This window comes from Monodon monoceros, unplaced genomic scaffold, assembly GCF_005190385.1.
Source record: "Monodon monoceros isolate NGI ecotype Baffin Bay Population unplaced genomic scaffold, NGI_Narwhal_1 Super_Scaffold_16, whole genome shotgun sequence".
Classification (NCBI taxonomy): domain Eukaryota; kingdom Metazoa; phylum Chordata; class Mammalia; order Artiodactyla; family Monodontidae; genus Monodon; species Monodon monoceros.
Genome location: NW_021703772.1, coordinates 9,517,147 through 9,536,840, shown reverse-complemented (window position 1 = coordinate 9,536,840; position 19,694 = coordinate 9,517,147). Strand labels below are relative to the sequence as shown.

Sequence of the window (19,694 nt, the reverse complement as noted above, 5' to 3'; positions counted from 1 at the left end):
TGAGGATGTGAACAAATGGGCATTTTTAAAATTTTTTATTTATTTATTTATTTATGGCTGCATTGGGTCTTTGTTGCTGCGCACGGGCTTTCTCTACCTGTCGTGAGCAGGGGCTACTCTTCATTCCTGTGCACGGGCTTTAGGCGTGCAGGCTTCAGTAGTCGTGGCTCGCGGGCTCTAGAGCACAGGCTCAGTAGTTGTGGCGCACGGGCTTAGCTGCTCCGTGCCATGTGGGATCTTCCGGGACCAGGGCTCAAACCCATGTCCCCTGCATTGGCAGGTGGATTCTTAACCACTGTGCCACCAGGGAAGTCCCCAAATTGGCATGTTTACACTACTAGTGAGAATATAAATTCATATATTTCTAGGGGGAATTTAAAATATACATCAATATTTAAAAGAAACATAACCAATGTTAAGTTTCTTATATCCTACAAGAAAATAATGAATTACAAAGCTATAGTCAATTAAAAAATTTAGAAGAACAATGTAAATGCCTCTTAGTTGGCAATGGGCTAAGAGGTACATCCATATACAGTTATTAAAAAGACATGATTGGACTTCCCTGGTGGCGCAGTGGTTAAGAACCTGCCTGTGAATGCAGGGGACACGAGTTTGATCCCTGGTCCGGGAAGATTCCACATGCCGCAGAGCAACTAAGCCCGTGCGCCACAACTACTGAGCCTGCGCTCTAGAGCCGGCGAGCCACAACTACTGAGCCCGCATGCCACAACTACTGAAGCCCGTGCGCCTGGAGCCCGTGCTCCACAACATGAGAAGCCACTGCAATGAGAGGCCCGCGCACCGCAACGAAGAGTAGCCCCCGCTCCCTGCAACTAGAGAAAGCCCACGCACAGCAGTGAAGACCCCAACACAGCCATAAAAAAAAAATAACATGATTTATAGCTTATTTTTTGAAAGGAAAAATGTCAGTTAAAATCATTTAGGCAGATAAAGCACTTTGGTTTCTTCATACCTAAAACATGGATACTACCTCATTCTGTGATCATAATGAAATTTAATGTGTGTCAACTGTCTAGTATGGAGCCTGGCTTATAATAGGCAGTCAAAAAGCAACGCCTACCGTCATGCAGAGTGAACTCCTACTTTTGAAAAAAATATGTGCATATACATAGAAAAGTGTCTGCCTCTGGGTAAAGACAAAAGAATGACCCACATGCATTCACTCTGTCCTCTAGTGAAACTCCACTAAAATAGCATTAAAAGAATCTGAGGCATAAATTCACAAGGATGGGAAGAATGGAAGAGACAACCATCACAACACAACACAATTTTAGAAGATGAAAAAGCAGTAATTCCAGTGCTAAATACACTGGGAAGACCAGAAGACTAAGGTAGAAAACTGAGATAAATTACCAATTAGATTGACACTCAGAATCCCACAAAGGCTTAAGAATTGATGACACCAGGTACTTCTGGGACAACCTCAGAGTTTAAACTGAGGATTGCCTCCATAGGCTATTTATGAAGCAGTCAGATCCCCAGATTCCCTCCCCAACTTGTACAGCTGGGTAAATGTCCCTCTCCTGAGGCAGGTAAACATAAAACCTTTATTCCTTAGAAAGTACAAAATAAAGAAATTCTCCATTAAAGTACACAGTTGCAAATAGGTGCATCATACCAAAAATGAGAGGGGGGACGATCAAATATATACAGACAAACTGGATGACATATGGCCTCTTTCCTAGGCCTCTCCTCCCACTTAGTCCCCAGAACTCTGGCAGTTAGGCTTTCACCTCCAGGCAGGAGTCTGAAAGAATCTTCCCTGTGGAATTTTACCAGCCAAAGAAGAAAGATCTGAAAATGATCATAGCCCAATTAGTTCATTAGATAGTGAATCTCAGTCAAGTCTCATCCATGTGCTCAGAGCTTGCAAGTTAGATTTTTGGTTCCCCTACTCTTGAGTATGAGGAGACACCCAGGAATTACCTGAATTTGAGGAAAGTTCCTAGTATGAAAGCTAAAACCAGAGTAAACACCCCCCCCAAAAAAAATTACATAAGAGGACTCTGCAAGAAAAGAAAACTCGCTCTTAATGGGGAGGGGGGGAATATGCATCTATAATTAAAAACAATATTCAGGGCAGAACTATTCACAATATCCAAGACATGGAAGCAACCCAAATGCCTGGCAATAAATGACTAGATTAAGAAGATGTGGTGTGTGTATGTGTATAATTAATACACACACACACACACACACACACACACACACACACACACAATGGAATATTACTTAGCCATAAAAAATGAACTATTGCCATTTGCAGCAACATGGATGGACCTAGAGAATATTATGCTTAGTGACATAAGTCAGATAGAGAAAGACAAATACAATATATCGCTTATATGCAGAACTAAAAAATAACACAAATAAATGTATATACAAAACAGAAACAGACTCACAGACATAAAAAACAAACTTGTGGTTACAGTGGCAGTGGGGGGGGGGCAGATTACAGATTACAGGTATGAGATTGACAGATATAGACTACTACATATAAAATACATAAGCAACAAGGACTTACTGCATAGCACAGGGAATTATATCCAATACCTTGTAATAACCCATAATGTAATATAACCTGCAAAAAAAAGGAATCACTATGCTGTACACCTGAAACGAACACAATATTGTAAATCAACTATACTTCAATTAAAGAAAGAAAAAGAGAAGGGGGAAGGAAACCTTTTTTTAAAAAAAAAGGAAATGAGAACAAAATAACCTCTTGAAAAGAAAAACAAAGATAGCGAACATGAAATAAAAAATCAATACCAAGGTTGGAAGAAGCTGCAGAAATCTACCAGAAAGTAGAACAAAAAAGGAAAGCAAGAACAAAAAGATAAGACCAGAACCTTCCAAAAGGACAATTACCCAAAATAATAGGTGATCCAGAAAGAGAAAAGAAGCAAAGATCGGGTGACCAACTGTCCTGGTTTGCATGGGATTCTCGTAGTTTTAAGGCTAAAAGTTGGTCTTGGGGAATGCCCCAAATCCAAGGGAAACCAGGACTTCAGATCACCCTAACAAGGAATGAAACAAATGCACAGCTATGCCTATGTCACGACATTTCTAAATAACTGAGGCAAAGATCTGTAAGTTTCCAGAAAAACAGGTTATATATACAGATCAGGAATCAGAATGCTTGCAGTACTGAAATCTAGATAACATAATTCTTCAAAATTCTGATGGAGAATAATTTCCAACCCAGAACTGTATTTTCAATCAGTCTGTCAAATAAGTATCAAGGTTGTAGATTTTCACATTCAAAACCTGAAAAAACAAAAAAACTTTAAAAAATCTCATATGTACTTTTTCTTAGAAAGCAAGTGGAAGACATGTTCACCAAAACAAAACAGTAAATCAAGAAAGAAGATGCAGGATCTAGAAGCAGGAAACTAAATAGAAGACTAGAGAAATACCTGAAGCTAAAAGCAATGTAACCAGGCATAAAAAGGGCAGCCATCCAGAGGCCTCGCTTCTTCAGGAAAATGAAGCAAATCCATGTAGATAGCTTGAGAAAAGATTTAGACAATGCATAATGAGTTTGGAGTTGAGTGACGGAGTCAAAGAAAAGGAAAACAACAAAATAATTATTAAGCTCAGTTAAAAAAAAAAAAAAAAGTTGTAAGAAAAGAAAAGTTCCTACAGGCTCAGTGTTAACTGAGCAACGATCATGACTGGAAAAATGTGAAGCATGTACAGTATGCGTTTGGTGGGTGAATAGGTGTGGTAAATCTCCCATATAGGCCACACAGTAGTGCTCTAAGTGAAAAAATTCAACAAATAGACATATGAGCACATACGTCTCACATTATAGATACGGAAGTAAATACCAAAATGACTGGCTATGCGGAAAGGCAATGTGGCAGGAAGCCTGCTATTTTTTAATAATAAATCTTATATCACTTGACTTTAAACTACACATTAAGTATTGATTAATATGAAGGAAAATTTTTAGCAGGATACACACAGGAAGAAAGAGACAGCCCTTAGGGATGGGATTAAGTTATTTTTTTTTCTTCTTTGTACGTTTTAACATTTTCTGGATTTTTCATTTTTGATAACACTTTATAATCAGAAGTATCAAAATATTATAGAACACAGAGGCATGAGTAAGAAAAAGCAATTTTCATTTAACTGAAATATAAGTTTAGTAAAATGTAATTTGGCTGAATTAATTCTTACTCTGACCTGGTATGGTTGTTTAAAATTCACAGTATAAAACAAAGCCAAGCCGTAAACAGGTCAATAATATTTGTTTCCATTTAATATTCCTTTTTAAAAAATCTGGCAACTCATTTTTGGTAAATTACTATTGGTAATATGTGGTTACAGATTAGTACTATAAAAGTTTTAAGTACTAAATTATTTTAACAGTTGCTTTATAATACAGAAAACTCTTAACACTCAATCCTTTTTCCTTTAAGCTCCTCACCCAATACATCACCAGGCTAAAAGATAATTCAATTTTTAAAAACTCAGCGGGTATGGCCCTCTAAGACCCAACTAGGTAAAACCAAGAGTTTACTTTTAAATTATTCTGTCCTGCTTGACTCATTCTTCTTTCCTCTCTCCGTGCTAGAGGCACAAAGTACCATGTCTCTTAGCAGAATTACCTTCCCAGAATTCGGCATCTGCCTGGTTCTTTTCTAGTTCTAATAATGGCTACAGGCTGCATGCAAGTCACAGAAGAGTATGAAACTCAAGTTGAAAATGAGCTGGTAACTACTGCTGACTATGTTATTAATAATGTGCACATGATGTCTACTTTAAATAATGGAAAGTGAACTGGACCTACAAATAGACATATCGAACTGGAAATACAACACCTTTAAATTTTTCTATAAATACATTCCATAATTAATCGCAGATTCTGATCACAAACTGTTTCTTACATGTCTATGCCATCCATCACCTTCTACCCTTAAGACAGTACATACTTTGAAATAGTCAAATTACTTCAAAATTAGCCTAAAGAGAAGATAGATTAGCAGAATATTATAAGAATATTTTAAAATATTACGTCAAAATATCACTGAATATTTTAAAAAATCATTTGTATCATTACACTGCCCCACTGGTTTTACATGCTACATAAATTTGTTAAGACTGTTTGCTAAGATTAAACAACGCAAAGCAAGAATAATTTCCTAATGCAGATTAAAAATTGTCATATAACACTATCCTTTCTGGGGTATTCTCAAAACCCAATTGGGCTTCCCTGGTGGCACAGTGGTTAAGAATCCGCCTGCCAATGCGGGGGGACATGGGTCTGAGCCCTGGTCCGGGAAGATCCCACATGCCGCGAACAACTAAGCCCATGCGCCACAACTACTGAGCCTGCGCTCTAGAGCCCGCGAGCCACAACTACTGAGCCCACGTGCCACAACTACTGAGCCCACGTGCCACAACTACTGAAGCCAGCGCACCTAGAGCACCTGCTCTGCAACAAGAGAAGTCAGCACAATGAGAAGCCCATGCACCGCAATGAAGAGTAGCCCCTGCTCACTGCAACTAGAGAAAGCCCGCACGCAGCAACGAAGACCCAATGCAGCAAAAAATTTATAAACTTTTACCAACTGACACAAGGTGACCTTTGTCCCACAGTTATCTTGACCAGCTGCAGTTGGCAAGCCACAGTCTTCAGGTAGCCCACCACAAAGAGCTGTTTCTCTAGTTCTCCTGCCAGCCCTAGTTCCTCACCAGAAACTTGTTCAATAGATGCCAAATCAGCACACCAGGAAAGGTCTTCCTGCTTCAGTGACCCGATTAAATGTATCATTTCCCAAAGCGTGTTCCATGGACCACTGCTGTCTCCCAAGGTAATAGGTGGTCAAACAGATTTATAAAATGATGGGTTAAACAGAAGTGACCGTAAGAATTCTCACAGCTTTCAATATACTAAAGCATATCCTGAATCTCCTTGAGTGATATCTGACCATGGGGAAATGGGTTTTCACAAAGCATCATGTAAGTACTGTTATTCCTACAATTTGAAAAGAACTTCCTTTACCAGGAAGTTTTACTGACCAATCGTATCTTAGAATGAGCCTATACCTGAGGAGACATATCACCTTCTAATTAACAGGTTCACTGAGTCCTAAAAGTTGAAGAAAACAACCTACCCAATTTGGAATGCTTTCTATCTCACAAAATGTCCACTCCATTTTTTAGTTAACTGACATATTTTTTTACCCAGAGTTGCTAACCCACCGAATGGATTGTAACCACTGAATCTAATTCTGCCCCCAGATTAAGGTTAAATTAAAAAAAAAAATCAAACTAATTCCTAATGCATACAAAAGCTCTTCAAATCTATCGCAACAGTTCTCAATTCACATTTTATGTTTATATGGTATTTTAATTTTACAAAGTTGTTTTCACATACATTCTTTCATTTATGCTTCACAAGAATGAATATTATCATTCTGCAGAGATCAGGGATTAGGCTGCTATCATAATTGTAGTTCAATGATTTGCCCAACCCCACAAAACTACCAGAAGACAACAGAACTTTAAATCAGGCTCTTCCAAATCTAAAGTCAGTACGTTAAACTGATCAACAGCTAGGATTTATATCAATCCTTCATCTTCAAAACGATGCTCCTGAATGCTTTGTCTTAAGATACTCAATTTCAGTTGTGCACCCTAAATTTAGTGATGCATCCTATGTACTATCGGCACTATGCTAAGGCTCCTCACATATTTATTCATTCCTCAAATAGCTACTGTGCCCATTTTACAACGAAAAGGTTGCCAACTTTCTCGTAGTCACCAGCTGATAAAATGGCAGAACTAGGATTCAAATCTAGGATTTTTAGCTCTAAATTAAGAGCTCTCTCTCCCCAAAATACCATTACTTGAAGCCCAGGGATTCCTCTAAGATACTTCATTTTGCCTCTATATTCTTAAATAAAATTACCAAGTACTGCCAATCCTCTTGCAGTACTCCTTCTTACATAAACTCTTTCCTAAAGTGACCTATTTAATCATACCTAAAATTCATCCTGCCCTGTGTGACTCCAGGAAGCCTGCCTGGATTTAGCTCACCCAATCTACTCAATCCTCTGCACCCTATTCTCACAACTAATTTCTGGAATCACATGGCCTGGGTTTGACTCTTGGCTCTATCACTTCTTAGTTCTGTGACCTTGGACAGGTAACCTGACCTCACTGACCCTGAGTTTCTTTACCTGTAAGAAGTGAATAACAGTACCTGCCACACAGGGCTGATGAGGAGTAAGTGAGATGATCCATGTCAACTATTTACAAGTTGTCAGGCACTTGTAAGCACTTTAAGTATTTGCTATTATTTTGTTTTGAAATGTTTTTCACTTATTTGTAAAGAAGCAAACACACAGTTAATGGTATAATATGAACCCCTGGGTTCACACAGTATTCACCCCTAAAGATGAATCAATACCAGTAAAGAAGGATCAAATAAAAGTTCATCTCCTCTGGGGTCTTAACATCTCTTAATGACCCAAATAGATTGCAACAATAAAACACAAACAACTAACACGGATGAAAAATAAGTGACATAGCAAAGAAAACAAAGGCTTCAAAGTCACACATACCCACCCCATCTTCAAATCCTAACTGTCACTTATGAGATATGTTACTCTGGCAAGTTATTTCACCTCCTTGGAATAAATTTCCTTAATAACTATCATCAAGCACAAATTTTTTGGGAAAGTAAATGTTACTGCATATGTAAAATACGTGGCACTTTTAGATGTGAAACAAATGCTGGTTCCCTTCTCTTGTTTCAACAGCTCAGGCTACAATTAGAGCTTAGAACTAGGGTAGAGGCAATGAAAATGGGAAAGTGATATTAGTGACCACAGAACACACAGGTTTTGTGAAAGTAGGAAAAGCAACTATGAAGTGAGTTTTAAACTAAATCAGTTTGCGACCATGTGCAGAGTGAGTATGACAGCATATCTGGACTGGTTTTATTATGGCACAGGGGCAGCATCAAAACCCTCGGGGCTTCCTGTTTGAGAGCAACCTCACAACCAAGAAAACCCCGCTGATCAGCCACTGGTAGGGTCAGGTTTTCTTTTAAAGATTGCACTAACTGACATGTACAAAAAGAAAGCTGGTCCCTGAGAAGAGTTAAGGACACAACACTCGAGAACAATCTGCTCAGGGCTTCCCTGGTGGCACAGTGGTTAACAGTTTGCCTGTCAATGCAGGGGACACAGGTTCAAGCCCTGGTCCGGGAAGATCCCACATGCTGCGGAGCAACTAAGCCCGTGTGCCACAACTACTGAACCTGCGCTCTAGAGCCCGAAAGCCACAACTACTGAGCCCGTGTGCCACAACTACTGAAGCCCGTGTGCCTAGAGCCCGTGCTCCACAAATAAGAGAGGCCACCGCGATGAGAAGCCTGCGCACCACAACGAAGAGTAGCTCCCACTCACCGCAACTAGAGAAAGCCCGTGCACAGCAACAAAGACCCAATGCAGCCAAAAATAAGTAAATAAGATACATAAATTAAAAAAAAAAGAGCAATCTGCTCTCACCTGTGCCAGGACCCTCCTAGAAATAAGAATTGAAAGAGATGAGCTCTTCAAATGAGGTAGGCTGGAAGGGTTAGAGTGAATCCCTCGGACCGTGCTGTAAACTCAACCTGGGCCACTGACTGTGGAGATCACACAGCTACTACACACAATGGAGACACACAAGCACGCAAATACAGATGCACTTAAAAGTAGACAGAGGAAGAGGTATAAAAGCAGAGATAAATAACTCCAATTGTCAAGAAAACCTTGTCTGGACCAATGGACAAACGGCTGTGTCCCTTTTTACCCAACCTTTTACTTCCTTTTGACTTCGGGATACCAATCTTCATCTTCATCCGATATTTATCTTCACGTTCGAAAGATTTTATACAGATATACTGCATATTTAAAATAACAAAGAGAACAAATTCTATAATTTAAGAGAAAGAGATGTTACCTTCACAATAACCCTATGATACAGGTTAAACAAAATTTTACAATAATGTCTACTAGTATTCTTGTCAAAATGTTGCTAATATTGAATCAACTGAAAATAGTTTACAGATTGTAGAATTAAACTAAACAGAGCTAACAGCTCTGATTCAACACTAGGTTAGGCTGGTTCAGTATTAAACTTTCACAAGAATACTAGTAGACACTATATAAAGTCTTCCAAAGACCAAAAAACATTCTAGCCCTATCAAAATGTGGACCTGAAATTTTCTTTGTGGGCTCAAAAGGAGAAAAGACGGTCAAAAACAAGCTTCTTGGTTAAATATTACAAAAATTAAATGCTCTGAAAACCATAGGAAGTGCTGTTTTGTTCTCTGTATGTGCATCATTTAGATTTCTCAAAATAGAAAAAAAAATGCACTTCATCATTACAGTAGTCACGTAATTGAAGAGGGTCACCACGATTTTTAATCAGTTCTAATGAAGTTAACATTTGGCTTCCTGAAGAAGTCTTTTTTGGAAAAAAGAGGGAGAAAAATGCCTCAGGATGCCTTATCTACTGTTTGTTTCTTTGCTTGAATGTATTATTCTCAAACATTAGTTCTTTCTGCTCCACTATACGCTTCAAGAAGGCAATTTCTTTCCCATTTACCTAGGACCCAGAGCCCAGCGCAATGAACGTAAGAGGTATTCATCTTTAGTCTAAACTCCTTAAAGGCCATAAAATATTACATGTGAATAAAGTTTAATTAATACTAGGGTACATTTATTCTAATAACTTAGCTCGGGATTTCCACACATCAAGAATGTGTGAAACAGTGGTCTCACACACAGTGTTAGAATCCCTGGTGCCAAAGTGGTTAAGAAAGCACCTGCCAATGCAGGGGACACGTGTCTGAGCCCTGGTCCGGGAAGATCCCACATGCCACGGAGCAACTACGACCGTGCGCCACAATTACTGAGCCTGCGCTCTAGAGCCAGCGAACCACAACTACTGAGCCCACGTGCTACAACTACTGAAGCCTGCGCGCCTAGAGCTTGTGCTCCGTAACAAGAGAAGCCACTGCAATGAGAAACCTGCGCACCGCAATGAAGAGTAGCTCCCGCTCGCTGCAACTAGAGAAAACCCGCGCACAGCAATGAAGAGACCCAAAGCAGCCCTAAATAAATAAATAAATTTATTTAAAAAACAAAAAGAATGTACAATACCAAAAAAAAGTATTTGATCTCCAACTGTGGTCATGACCAACTCATAACTAGAACAGTTTTGTTTCTGGTTATAGGAGAAAAACCAACTTGCTGTCCTACTCTGACATTAGAAAATAAGTGGCAGGCTTTCCTGGTGGCGCAGTGGTTGAGAGTCTGCCTGCCGATGCAGGGGGACGCGGGTTTGTGCCCCGGTCTGGGAAGATCCCACATACCGCGGAGCGGCTGGCCCCATGAGCCATGGCCGCTGAGCCTGCGTGTCCGGAGCCTGTGCTCCGCAACAGGAAAGGCCGCAACACTGAGAGGCCCGCGTACCGCAAAAAAAAAAAAAAAAAAAAAAAAAAGTAGCAAATGCTGCAAAGATAAAGATACTAAAACATGACAATTTAGTAATAAGGCGGGAGCATTCCTTATCCATCTCCATAAAACTAAATGTGGTGTATCAATTATTATACACTTTGTGTACAGATACAGGTACAGTAATAAATCTAAAACTGCCTCAGACTGACTACCTTGAAAACCGGATCCCTCTTGACAAACCCAGAGAAATTTTCTTTAATTAAAAAAAAAAAACATCTTTCGAGTAAACTTACTTGCTAATTTGGCCTGTAATCCAGAAGGTCCAGGTTTTGATGTCTCTGACTTAGAAGACCCTGGAAGAGACAGTTTTGTTTTAGGAAGGCTAACTTTAGGGCTGAAACGAGCAGCCCAATCAAATTTTGAAGAGCCACCAGTTTTACTCTGTTCCTTTTCCCTGCTACTTCTTCTTGGACTGGGACTGGATGCTGAACGGGAACGTCTGGCCTTGTTCTGGTCTTTTCCTTGTTTCACCCTGGCACCTGGTGGAACAGTAGAGGAGGCCGAGGCTACAGCAGAAGATGAGGAGGAAGTAGAGGCAGCAGAAGAAGAATCGGTGATGGTGCTACACCCAGCTTTGGCTGAGGCGGCCGATTTTGAAGCCAGCTTGGTAGGTTTTGCAGATCTCTCTTCGGCACCAGTTGCTTCCGACACAGAACCACTCTTTATACAAGAACTCTCTGTCCTCTTTCTTTTCTGACTCCGTGAACTAGCAGTGGCCCCACTCTTCCTGTTATGAGCCTTGCTTGTTGATGGAGACTGTGCAGATTTCAGTTGTTGCTCCTGGTCTAAATGTCTCTTCTTTGACTTACTGTGTGGCTTGCTTGTTTCTGAGGGAGATTCAGTATGCTGAAGTGCTCTGGGTTTCTTCGCAGAGCTAGGAGAACTGGTCCTGTTGTAGTCTGGACTAGCACTGCGTTTCACTCCTCGAGAACTGTCTTTCTTAGGCACCTGCCCCGTTTTCGGCCTTTCGGAAGTGTTGGCTCTGTCCGGATCCTCTGGCTGTGGGACTATGCCAGCAGATGATGGACCGCAGCTTCTAGGAGGTCAGACAGAGCAAGAGTTAGTATCAGCCTGCCATCGTTAGCCTGTCGTGTAACACTTATTTATCAACTTCTCAAATCTGTGGAAGGAAGACTTTTTTTTAAGTGAAAAAATTTTCCTGGTAAGTCCAGGAACTAAATAAACATAGGCTCGCAAACGGTTCAAAATTGAGGGAAAAAAAAGGGGTGGGGGTGGGGGGAGAGTGACACTTTGGATGGTAAAATATTAGAAGATCAGGCTAATTCTTTAGCCCAAAGATTACTGACACTAACTCCCCTAATCATAAAACAAGAATTAGGATTACAAGAAAAAGAATGCTTACTTAGTAGTTCAGAACCAGTTGAAACTAGAATACCGATACTCTATTTACAAACACAACTTCTTTGTCAAAGCTTAAAATAAATAAGCATTAACATATACACTTTCAAAATGAAGATTAGAAAGTTTTATATTGTAGTATCAAATATTTACAGTCACATTCCTTTCCAAAGACTCCTATCAATTAGATCTTAAGACATCACTGATCTGTGGCTCTGACAATAAAAAAACTAAGAAATACTGGATTTAAAATGGCATTTCAGATGCCTATAATGGTTTATTAGGCAAAAGGAGAAACTCGCAGCTCTCTAATCAAGGAGGATAAAGCACTATCTGGGGTATGTTGCACTGACATCACTGCAGAGGTGATTCACTATTAATCCTACAAGTTATACCCGGATAATAATGAAAACATGTATCGTAACATTTTGGCATAACCTGGTACGTTTTAATATTATGCAATGATTCAAATGCAAATAATTCTGCCTTGAAAAACATATAAGCAATGTGAAGATTTACCTTTTAGAAAGGTGTCCCCTTGACAGTTCAGAAGTAGTATTAGACTGCACTTTGGGTGCCTTAGAATTAGATTTTCTACTCTCAGGAGGGCTATATCCCTTATGTTTTGCCTGCCCTAAATGTGACCTGTCAGCAGAAAACCAAAACAGAAATCTATCAGGAAAATGAGATGCAAATACAACACTGAAAGTGAAATCTTTTTTCATTAAAAAAAAAAAAAAAAGCTTCCCAATTCTTCATTATTGACTCTACCCTTTCCCCAAATATTTCTATAATTAAATTATTATTCTATCAAATAATCTGGCCAAAGAAATTACCTTTTAGAACCAACCCTCTAATACCCAAGAGTTAAGATTTTTTTATAACCAGCTGAAGTACACCAAAAAACCAAGTCCCAGATAAAAAGGTAAAGAATTTACCACAAAATATTCCAAACACATTCAAAACAATTGCACCGTTGATACATGGTTGGGTTATATTTATAATAAATCAAATCCTTATGCCAGCATTGTTTTAAGAGCAAGTTTGAGGGACATGAAGAAACTGTTTTCAGTTGTTAGATGTTTAACCTCTGGCAAAGGTCACATGAGATTTACACAAGCAAAAGGAAGCACGCACGAATATATACCCAGAAAAGTTGGTGCTCCAGAGGTGAGATATTAACGGAACAGATGCAATTTATGTAATTAACGGCCAACATCCATCCTTCATGTAAATAACATAAAAGAGCATATTCTAATGAGAATAATAAAGTTCCATTAATGCCAAAGCTGTTTACTTTGTCAAAAGGCCTTCAGTCTGAAAATGATCTCAAAGGAATTCAGAAATGAGTCACTGAACGCCTTACACGATAACTCTAACTGAACATATAAGGATGCCGTACAGTTCTTAACATATCATACGTGTTCCACCATCTCTTCAAAAAGATGATCTAAGGTTTCTGGTCTCAGTATCTTTATTGTTTTCTTTCATTATTGCAGAAGAACTCAACACCGGATTCTTGAAAGAAGATATGGCATTAGCTTCTCAATGAAAGTAAATATTTCTTGGGTCCGTACTATCATTTTCATTTTTAAGGTTTTAATCCATAAAATAGTACTTTCTAAAGATTTAACTAGATCAACTACTAAAAAACTATAGTAACCTATAGTCTTTTGTGTGTCGTAGTCTTTGCTTTAGTAATGATTTTTCCCCCCATGGTATATGTTATATTTTCTCTGGGTGTATCCAAGCTGAACCTTATAAGAGTTTTATATACAATGATTTAGTTTTTATTTTTCCTAGATATTCTTACATTGGCAGACCGAAATTTTGCTTTATCCCATGAGTTTCTTGTTTGAGAGATTTAGTTTCTAGGACTTGCTTTTGTTTTTGTTACATTTCTAGTAACAGATATGAGAGTTCTACTTTTTTTAAAAAAAAAAAGGAATAAGATTGAGTAAATTTGCAAATCATTTCATAGTTATTTTTTAAAAAGGGAGGTAAAATGTTTTCAGGTATACAGTTTAATATCCACAGAATAATATTTATAAATTACATCATTCAGGTTCTCTACATTCTTATTTTTGTAAAGTTTGCCACAGATTAATCTTTTAATTGAATCAATTTCTACTTCACTTCATAATAAAATTTAAAATATTCGTTGCTGTATTCCTTGAAAATTTAAAAATCATATTAAAAGAAAACCTTATCCATTCAAAGCTAGACAACTTTGCGATAACGTTCAAGTAGTTAAGTAGTTAAATGTCAACCCTTTAAAAATAAAAACAACAGAAAAACAAAAAAAAAACACCATAACATATTCCTAAGTAAGTCTCTTTGTCGACAGAAATTGACCAACACTAACCTAATGCTGATCCCACTGCAGAGGCAGCACTCCTCCTCTTCTCGACCAAATAAATTGTCCTCTGGTTTTAAAATACATCTAACTTTATAGCCACCCAAACCCACTCCTGCATTTTTCATGTCCTTACTAACACTTTCAAGGAACTTAAGAATTTAGCAGGTAAAGTCTCAATATGTATGAAAGGGGGAGGGGAGGGGAGGAAAAAGAACAGAAAGAAAACAGTATCCAATCATCTGAGAAAGTGAGGCTCACAAAACTGGCTTAAATCCCACACTTATCTAATTCTACCTTTCCTAAAATTATTTTTAAGTGTGATATTCTGAGGCCTTGTCTAAAAATTGTTTTAAATATTATGAAATACTGACCATTTATGTCCTTCTGACTATTGTTTAGCATGATCTTAATATTGATATTTTCTGTAGAGGGTAGTAAAATACTTCCAGCTTTGTGGGAGGTACTATGTGTCACAAAAGCAGGTATAAACAACACATAAACAAATGGGCATGGCTATGTTCCAACCAAATTTTTATTTACAAAAGCAGGCAGTAGGCTGGATTTGACCCATAGGTTTTCCAACCCCTGACTTACCACAAGAGGAGTAAGCAACCAGATGGTCACCATAAGTAACTATGGGCCCTCCCAAAGTGGGACTCTATTTTATCATGCCCATTTATAAATTATTAATGCTCAGATACTGTAAGGAAATCTCCATAAAATAATAATGCCCAATTAGAACAGCCAATTAGAGTATAACAGCATTCAGCACTAAACGAGTCTTGATGCCTTTTAGCTCATTTTACCAACTCCCTCATTTATCAAACCTTATTGTTTAACATTAATTTTTATTAAAAAACATAATCTCTTTAAGACCTGTAAAAGTTATATCCACTGTAAATCAAATTTGCAAGAACAAGACAATAAAATTCACGACAAATTCTTAAGTAGCAGCAGAAGGAGCCCATTTGGTGAATTACAGCCCAAGATAGTTGGGTGGGTGGATGGAGCGGGGGCACAAGTATATTCAGGAGCTTCTACATCAACCTATGGATGTTGCTGGAAAAAAAAAAATCTCATGCTCTGCAAAATCACCCACTAAAAATAACTGGACTAATGGTGAAAATAAGATTGGAAACAGAGCACTCAAACCTATGTTATTTTGCAGTGTGAGTACTAACAAAAAATGTCATCAATTTTAATAAAAGATTAGGTCCACTCATTAGAGTTTTACTTTTGTACTTTCTCCTTTAAGTGTAAATTTTTCAAGATATTTTCTTTCAGGACCAGCTTCGACAAAATTAAAAATACAATTCTGGGCAAGACTTCCCTTTTTGTCATTTTCTTTCTTTATAAATACAGGAGTAAATGGTTTTGAGCTTCCTGGGAGTGTTACCAGTGCAAAGTGTGGTGGTTCTGGAAGCCACTGAACTAGCTATTTCTTGCACTAAATGATTTCTTTAACCCATTTCTGCACTATTTCCAGGTCTTTCATAAGACTTCATAGATTACCAGTTCATATATTAACACTATAGGAAAAACTGCCTATGACCTGACACTACTTCCACATCATACTGACATCATTTTCCTATTTACCAAGTACCTGCGTGCCAACTCATGTTAAAGAAACCCAGGTTGCAAACAGAGCATACTATAATCAACTCTGGGTTATGGGCTTTCAACATTAACTTGAAAGCAAGTCTCAAACACGCCTCTTGCTGACTTTTAGGCAAATTGTAGTGACTGTCCCTTCTAGATACTCAAATTGTAGTGACTGTCCCTTCTAGATACTTAATTTGGTAGTTTTAAAGATTAGACTTGGTAGTATTAAAGATTAGAAACCATCTCTAGTCCAGAGGACAACTAAAAGAGGCCAAAACCTTGTAGCAAAAAGTATTCTTATTCTAATCTTAGACAAAATGAGGAAGGTGGCTAGTTACAAGGAGCTAGTTAATTCCTTGTATTACAGTTCCTGGATTTTCTTTGAAATTAATATCTATGCCAGACATACAACTCAAATATATGTACATATTACCAAATAGAAATAATTTGGTACTTAATTATATCTCCAAATTTGTTTGTGCATGTGTATACAGACATACAGACATTTTTATGCTCTTATATTTTATATACAGAATTATAACATTATAGCTTTGTGTTCCAAAGATTAAATGCTTTGTTTATAACGCTATAAAATGCATATTATAAATAAGCCCCTGATTTTCAATAATCAAAGTGGAAAGTTCACTTAAACCACTTTAAACAAAAAACTAATGTTCTCTGTAAAATATACTAGTTTCTATTTCAGTCACAAGACAGAAGCTGAGTAAGTCTGACCAATGTTCCTATGTTCAATTATGGAGAAATGCTAGCCCAAATAATTGTGTAATTTAGAACTCCTTATTTATCTTAAAAAGCAGCGGTTTAAAAAAAAAAAACGAACAGTAGTGGTTCCTCCTCTGGGGAGTATTCTGAAACAGTATGTTGGGGAACAGTGGTGCTGTTGGCATTTTTAGCAGGTAAGGACTAGAGGTAGAAGATGTCATGCAATACACAGAACCATGAGACACAGTGAAAAACTGTCTCATCACCCATATATTTCGAATAGCCTTGATAATATATGAAGACCTTATGAAAAAACTTAAAATCTGGCCATGACATAGGGGAAAAACAGGTTTATAATTTCTCAGCTTAGATTTGTTTTGCATGGTTTTCTATATACTTAAATTCTGCAGGAATGCATGGGAATCCACAAAAGACTGTATCTGTTTTTTGCAGCTTGACCAAGAGTCATGCATCATTTTGGAAAAGTTTATAATGAAAATGCTGCTTACTGCATTTAAGTCTGTTGTTGCAGCTGTCACATTCAATAAATTCAAATACAGATGCAAGCATCTGAATATAGTGTCATCTTCGGTCAAGTACCCGCATTTACCTACTGAAATAATGTTACTTTGTTATCAACTGTTTTCCTTGTTTATTTTCACCTTTGTAAAATGCTTGTACATTATTATATTCATGTTTCTAAACTGTGGAGGGAGGCTTTTTATATACTTCTTAATTCAAGATACTAAAGTAGCATCAAAATAAAGATGTTTACATTATATGATACACATTATAGACTGGGAGCACTGGATCGAATAGAGTTGAGAACTACTGTGCCAAGCTACTCAATTCATACTTGCACTTACTTGGTTTCCCAACTCAAGTATATGCAAGTCACGACAGGGCACATAAATACTGACAACACACTACACTGTGTCCCGTCCTCAAAGAGGTTAGAATTCATAAAACAAAGAGATCTACCAAGTGCTATAAAGTTCACAACAAAGGGAGAAATTACTCTTAGCGGGAAAATACAGGTTTTATAGACCACACGGCATTTAAACCACACCCTGAAGAATGAAAAGCTGAGGAAAAAGAGCGTTCCGCTTAAAGCAGCATAGACAAGGGCAGAGAGGCAGCAAATTTTAAAACCCACCTGGCACCTGGCAAATGATATGAATTTCCCTGAGCACAGAGACACATTAGGAAACAAGGTTGGAAGGACAGGCTAGGGCTTAAATGCCTTTTGGAAAGATTTTGTTCTTAATCATAGCTTGGAGTAAGAGACTAACAACAGGGTTGGAAACATGCAAAGCCAAAATTTTTTATGTTCAACAATCTGGGTATACTGAGAATGGGTGAGTAAACTACAATAACTTTAAGTTATTATGCAAAGAAAAAAAGGCAGAGGGACTGAAAATCAAAACCATATATATACACTAATATGTATAAAATAGATAACTAATAAGAACCTGCTGTATTTTTTTAAATAAATAAAATAAAATTCATATTTAAATAAACAAACAAACGAAAACCATGGGAAAAGACGCCCACACCCCCAAAGGGAATCTCACAGCTCAATTTACTTTTGCCCCCACCTTTCACAAATAAATTAGTTGGGTGAGGGGTATAAACACTGAGATAATAAAAGTAAATTAGTGATTAGTTATAGACTAGTGGTACAATACTATCTCATGAACTGCACTGGCTTTTATAAATACCTGGATAAAAATGTATTAAGATGACCACAGAGGACTTCCCTGGTGGCGCAGTGGTTAAGAATCCGCCTGTGAATGCAGGGGACATGGGTTCAGTCCCTGAACCGGGAAGACCCCACAGGCTGTGAAGCAACTAAGCCTGTGTGCCACAACTACTGAAGCCCGCGAGCCCTGGAGCCCACATGCCGCAACTACTGAGCCCACGTGCCACAACTACTGAGCCCACGTGCCACAACTACTGAGCCCACACGCCGCAACTACTGAAGCCCGCACGCTCTAGGGCCTGCATGCCACAACTACTGAGCCCATGTGCTGCAACCACCGAAGCCCACGTGCCTAGAGCCCATGCTCCACAACAAGAGAAGCCACTGCAATGAGAAGCCCGCACACCGCAACAAAGAGTAGCCTAGCCCCTGATCGCCACAACTAGAGAAAGCCCGTGTGCAGCAACAAAGACCCAATGCAGCCAAAAAAAAGAGTAAAAAATTAAAAAAAAAATATCCAAAGAAACCCAAAATCACAGAATAAATAATTTTAAAGGTGTGATTATGTGATAAGCTTTATACTGATTCTTTAAAGACATTATCTAGCTTAATCCTCAAATGACACCAGAGGCAGGTATATTTCCATTTTAAAGATGTAAGAATGGAGGCTTGCCCAAAATCACCCAGCCCTTGGGCAGGAAAGGTGAGATTGAGCCCAGGTATTCCAAATCCCTAAATTTGAAACACCACTGTTACATCTAGGGGCTTAGTGGTGAAAGTAAAAAGCCAGTATCTAGTTATTAAATTTTCCCTACCCATGCTGGTATTTCTGTTCCTGACTGTATATGTCAAAATAAATGGCTTAAGGCTTTGGAGATGCTATATGAGAAAAATAGAAGAAAAAAATCACGTTTTCCCTTCTGCTTCAAAAGCAATAGCCTTCCATATATGATACTGAAACTTGTTGTACAATTACTGAAGAAGCATTTGCATATATTTATTTTTTTAGTCACACTGATACTCCAGGAAAGCATTCTGAGACTGAGAAAGCATTTGGAAAAAGTGGTATGGAACATCAGATTCCTTCAATACTGAGGGACAGGAGAATCAGAGCAAATCGTCAGTTAAGATATGAAATAATCTATGGCAGCTGATGCCTTATAGGTTTGCAATAAGCTTATGAAATGACTTTTGGACAAAATTTCACATTTGATGATTAAAGCAAGAAATATATAATGCAGAGAAAATTACACAATATATAAAGTATTACTTTGTTGGTCCAAGAAATAATTTAACATGGATACTATTAAGAATCCAAAGCACATAACTTCTACCTAGAAAAAAGTAGCCTCTGTTCCTCTTTAGACCAAGACAACCATGCCACTGTTGAACGTAACAC

At 38.1% G+C, this 19,694-nt stretch overlaps 1 protein-coding gene across 14 annotated transcripts in view; it reads right to left on the bottom strand.

Moving 5' to 3' along the window:
• Nucleotides 1-19,694, bottom strand: part of TRIP12 (thyroid hormone receptor interactor 12) — a 147,892-nt gene that overhangs the window by 80,658 nt on the left and 47,540 nt on the right. For 7 of the 14 annotated variants that reach the window (XM_029226109.1, XM_029226116.1, XM_029226113.1 and 4 more), the window contains exons 3-4: nt 12,429-12,554; nt 10,784-11,586 (exon numbers count right to left, since the gene is read on the bottom strand). In XM_029226109.1, coding sequence (XP_029081942.1) covers nt 10,784-11,586; nt 12,429-12,554 — 929 coding nt within the window. The remainder of the gene's footprint in view (nt 1-10,783; nt 11,587-12,428; nt 12,555-19,694) is intronic. The other 7 variants (XM_029226119.1, XM_029226124.1, XM_029226120.1 and 4 more) reach the window with 2 other exon arrangements.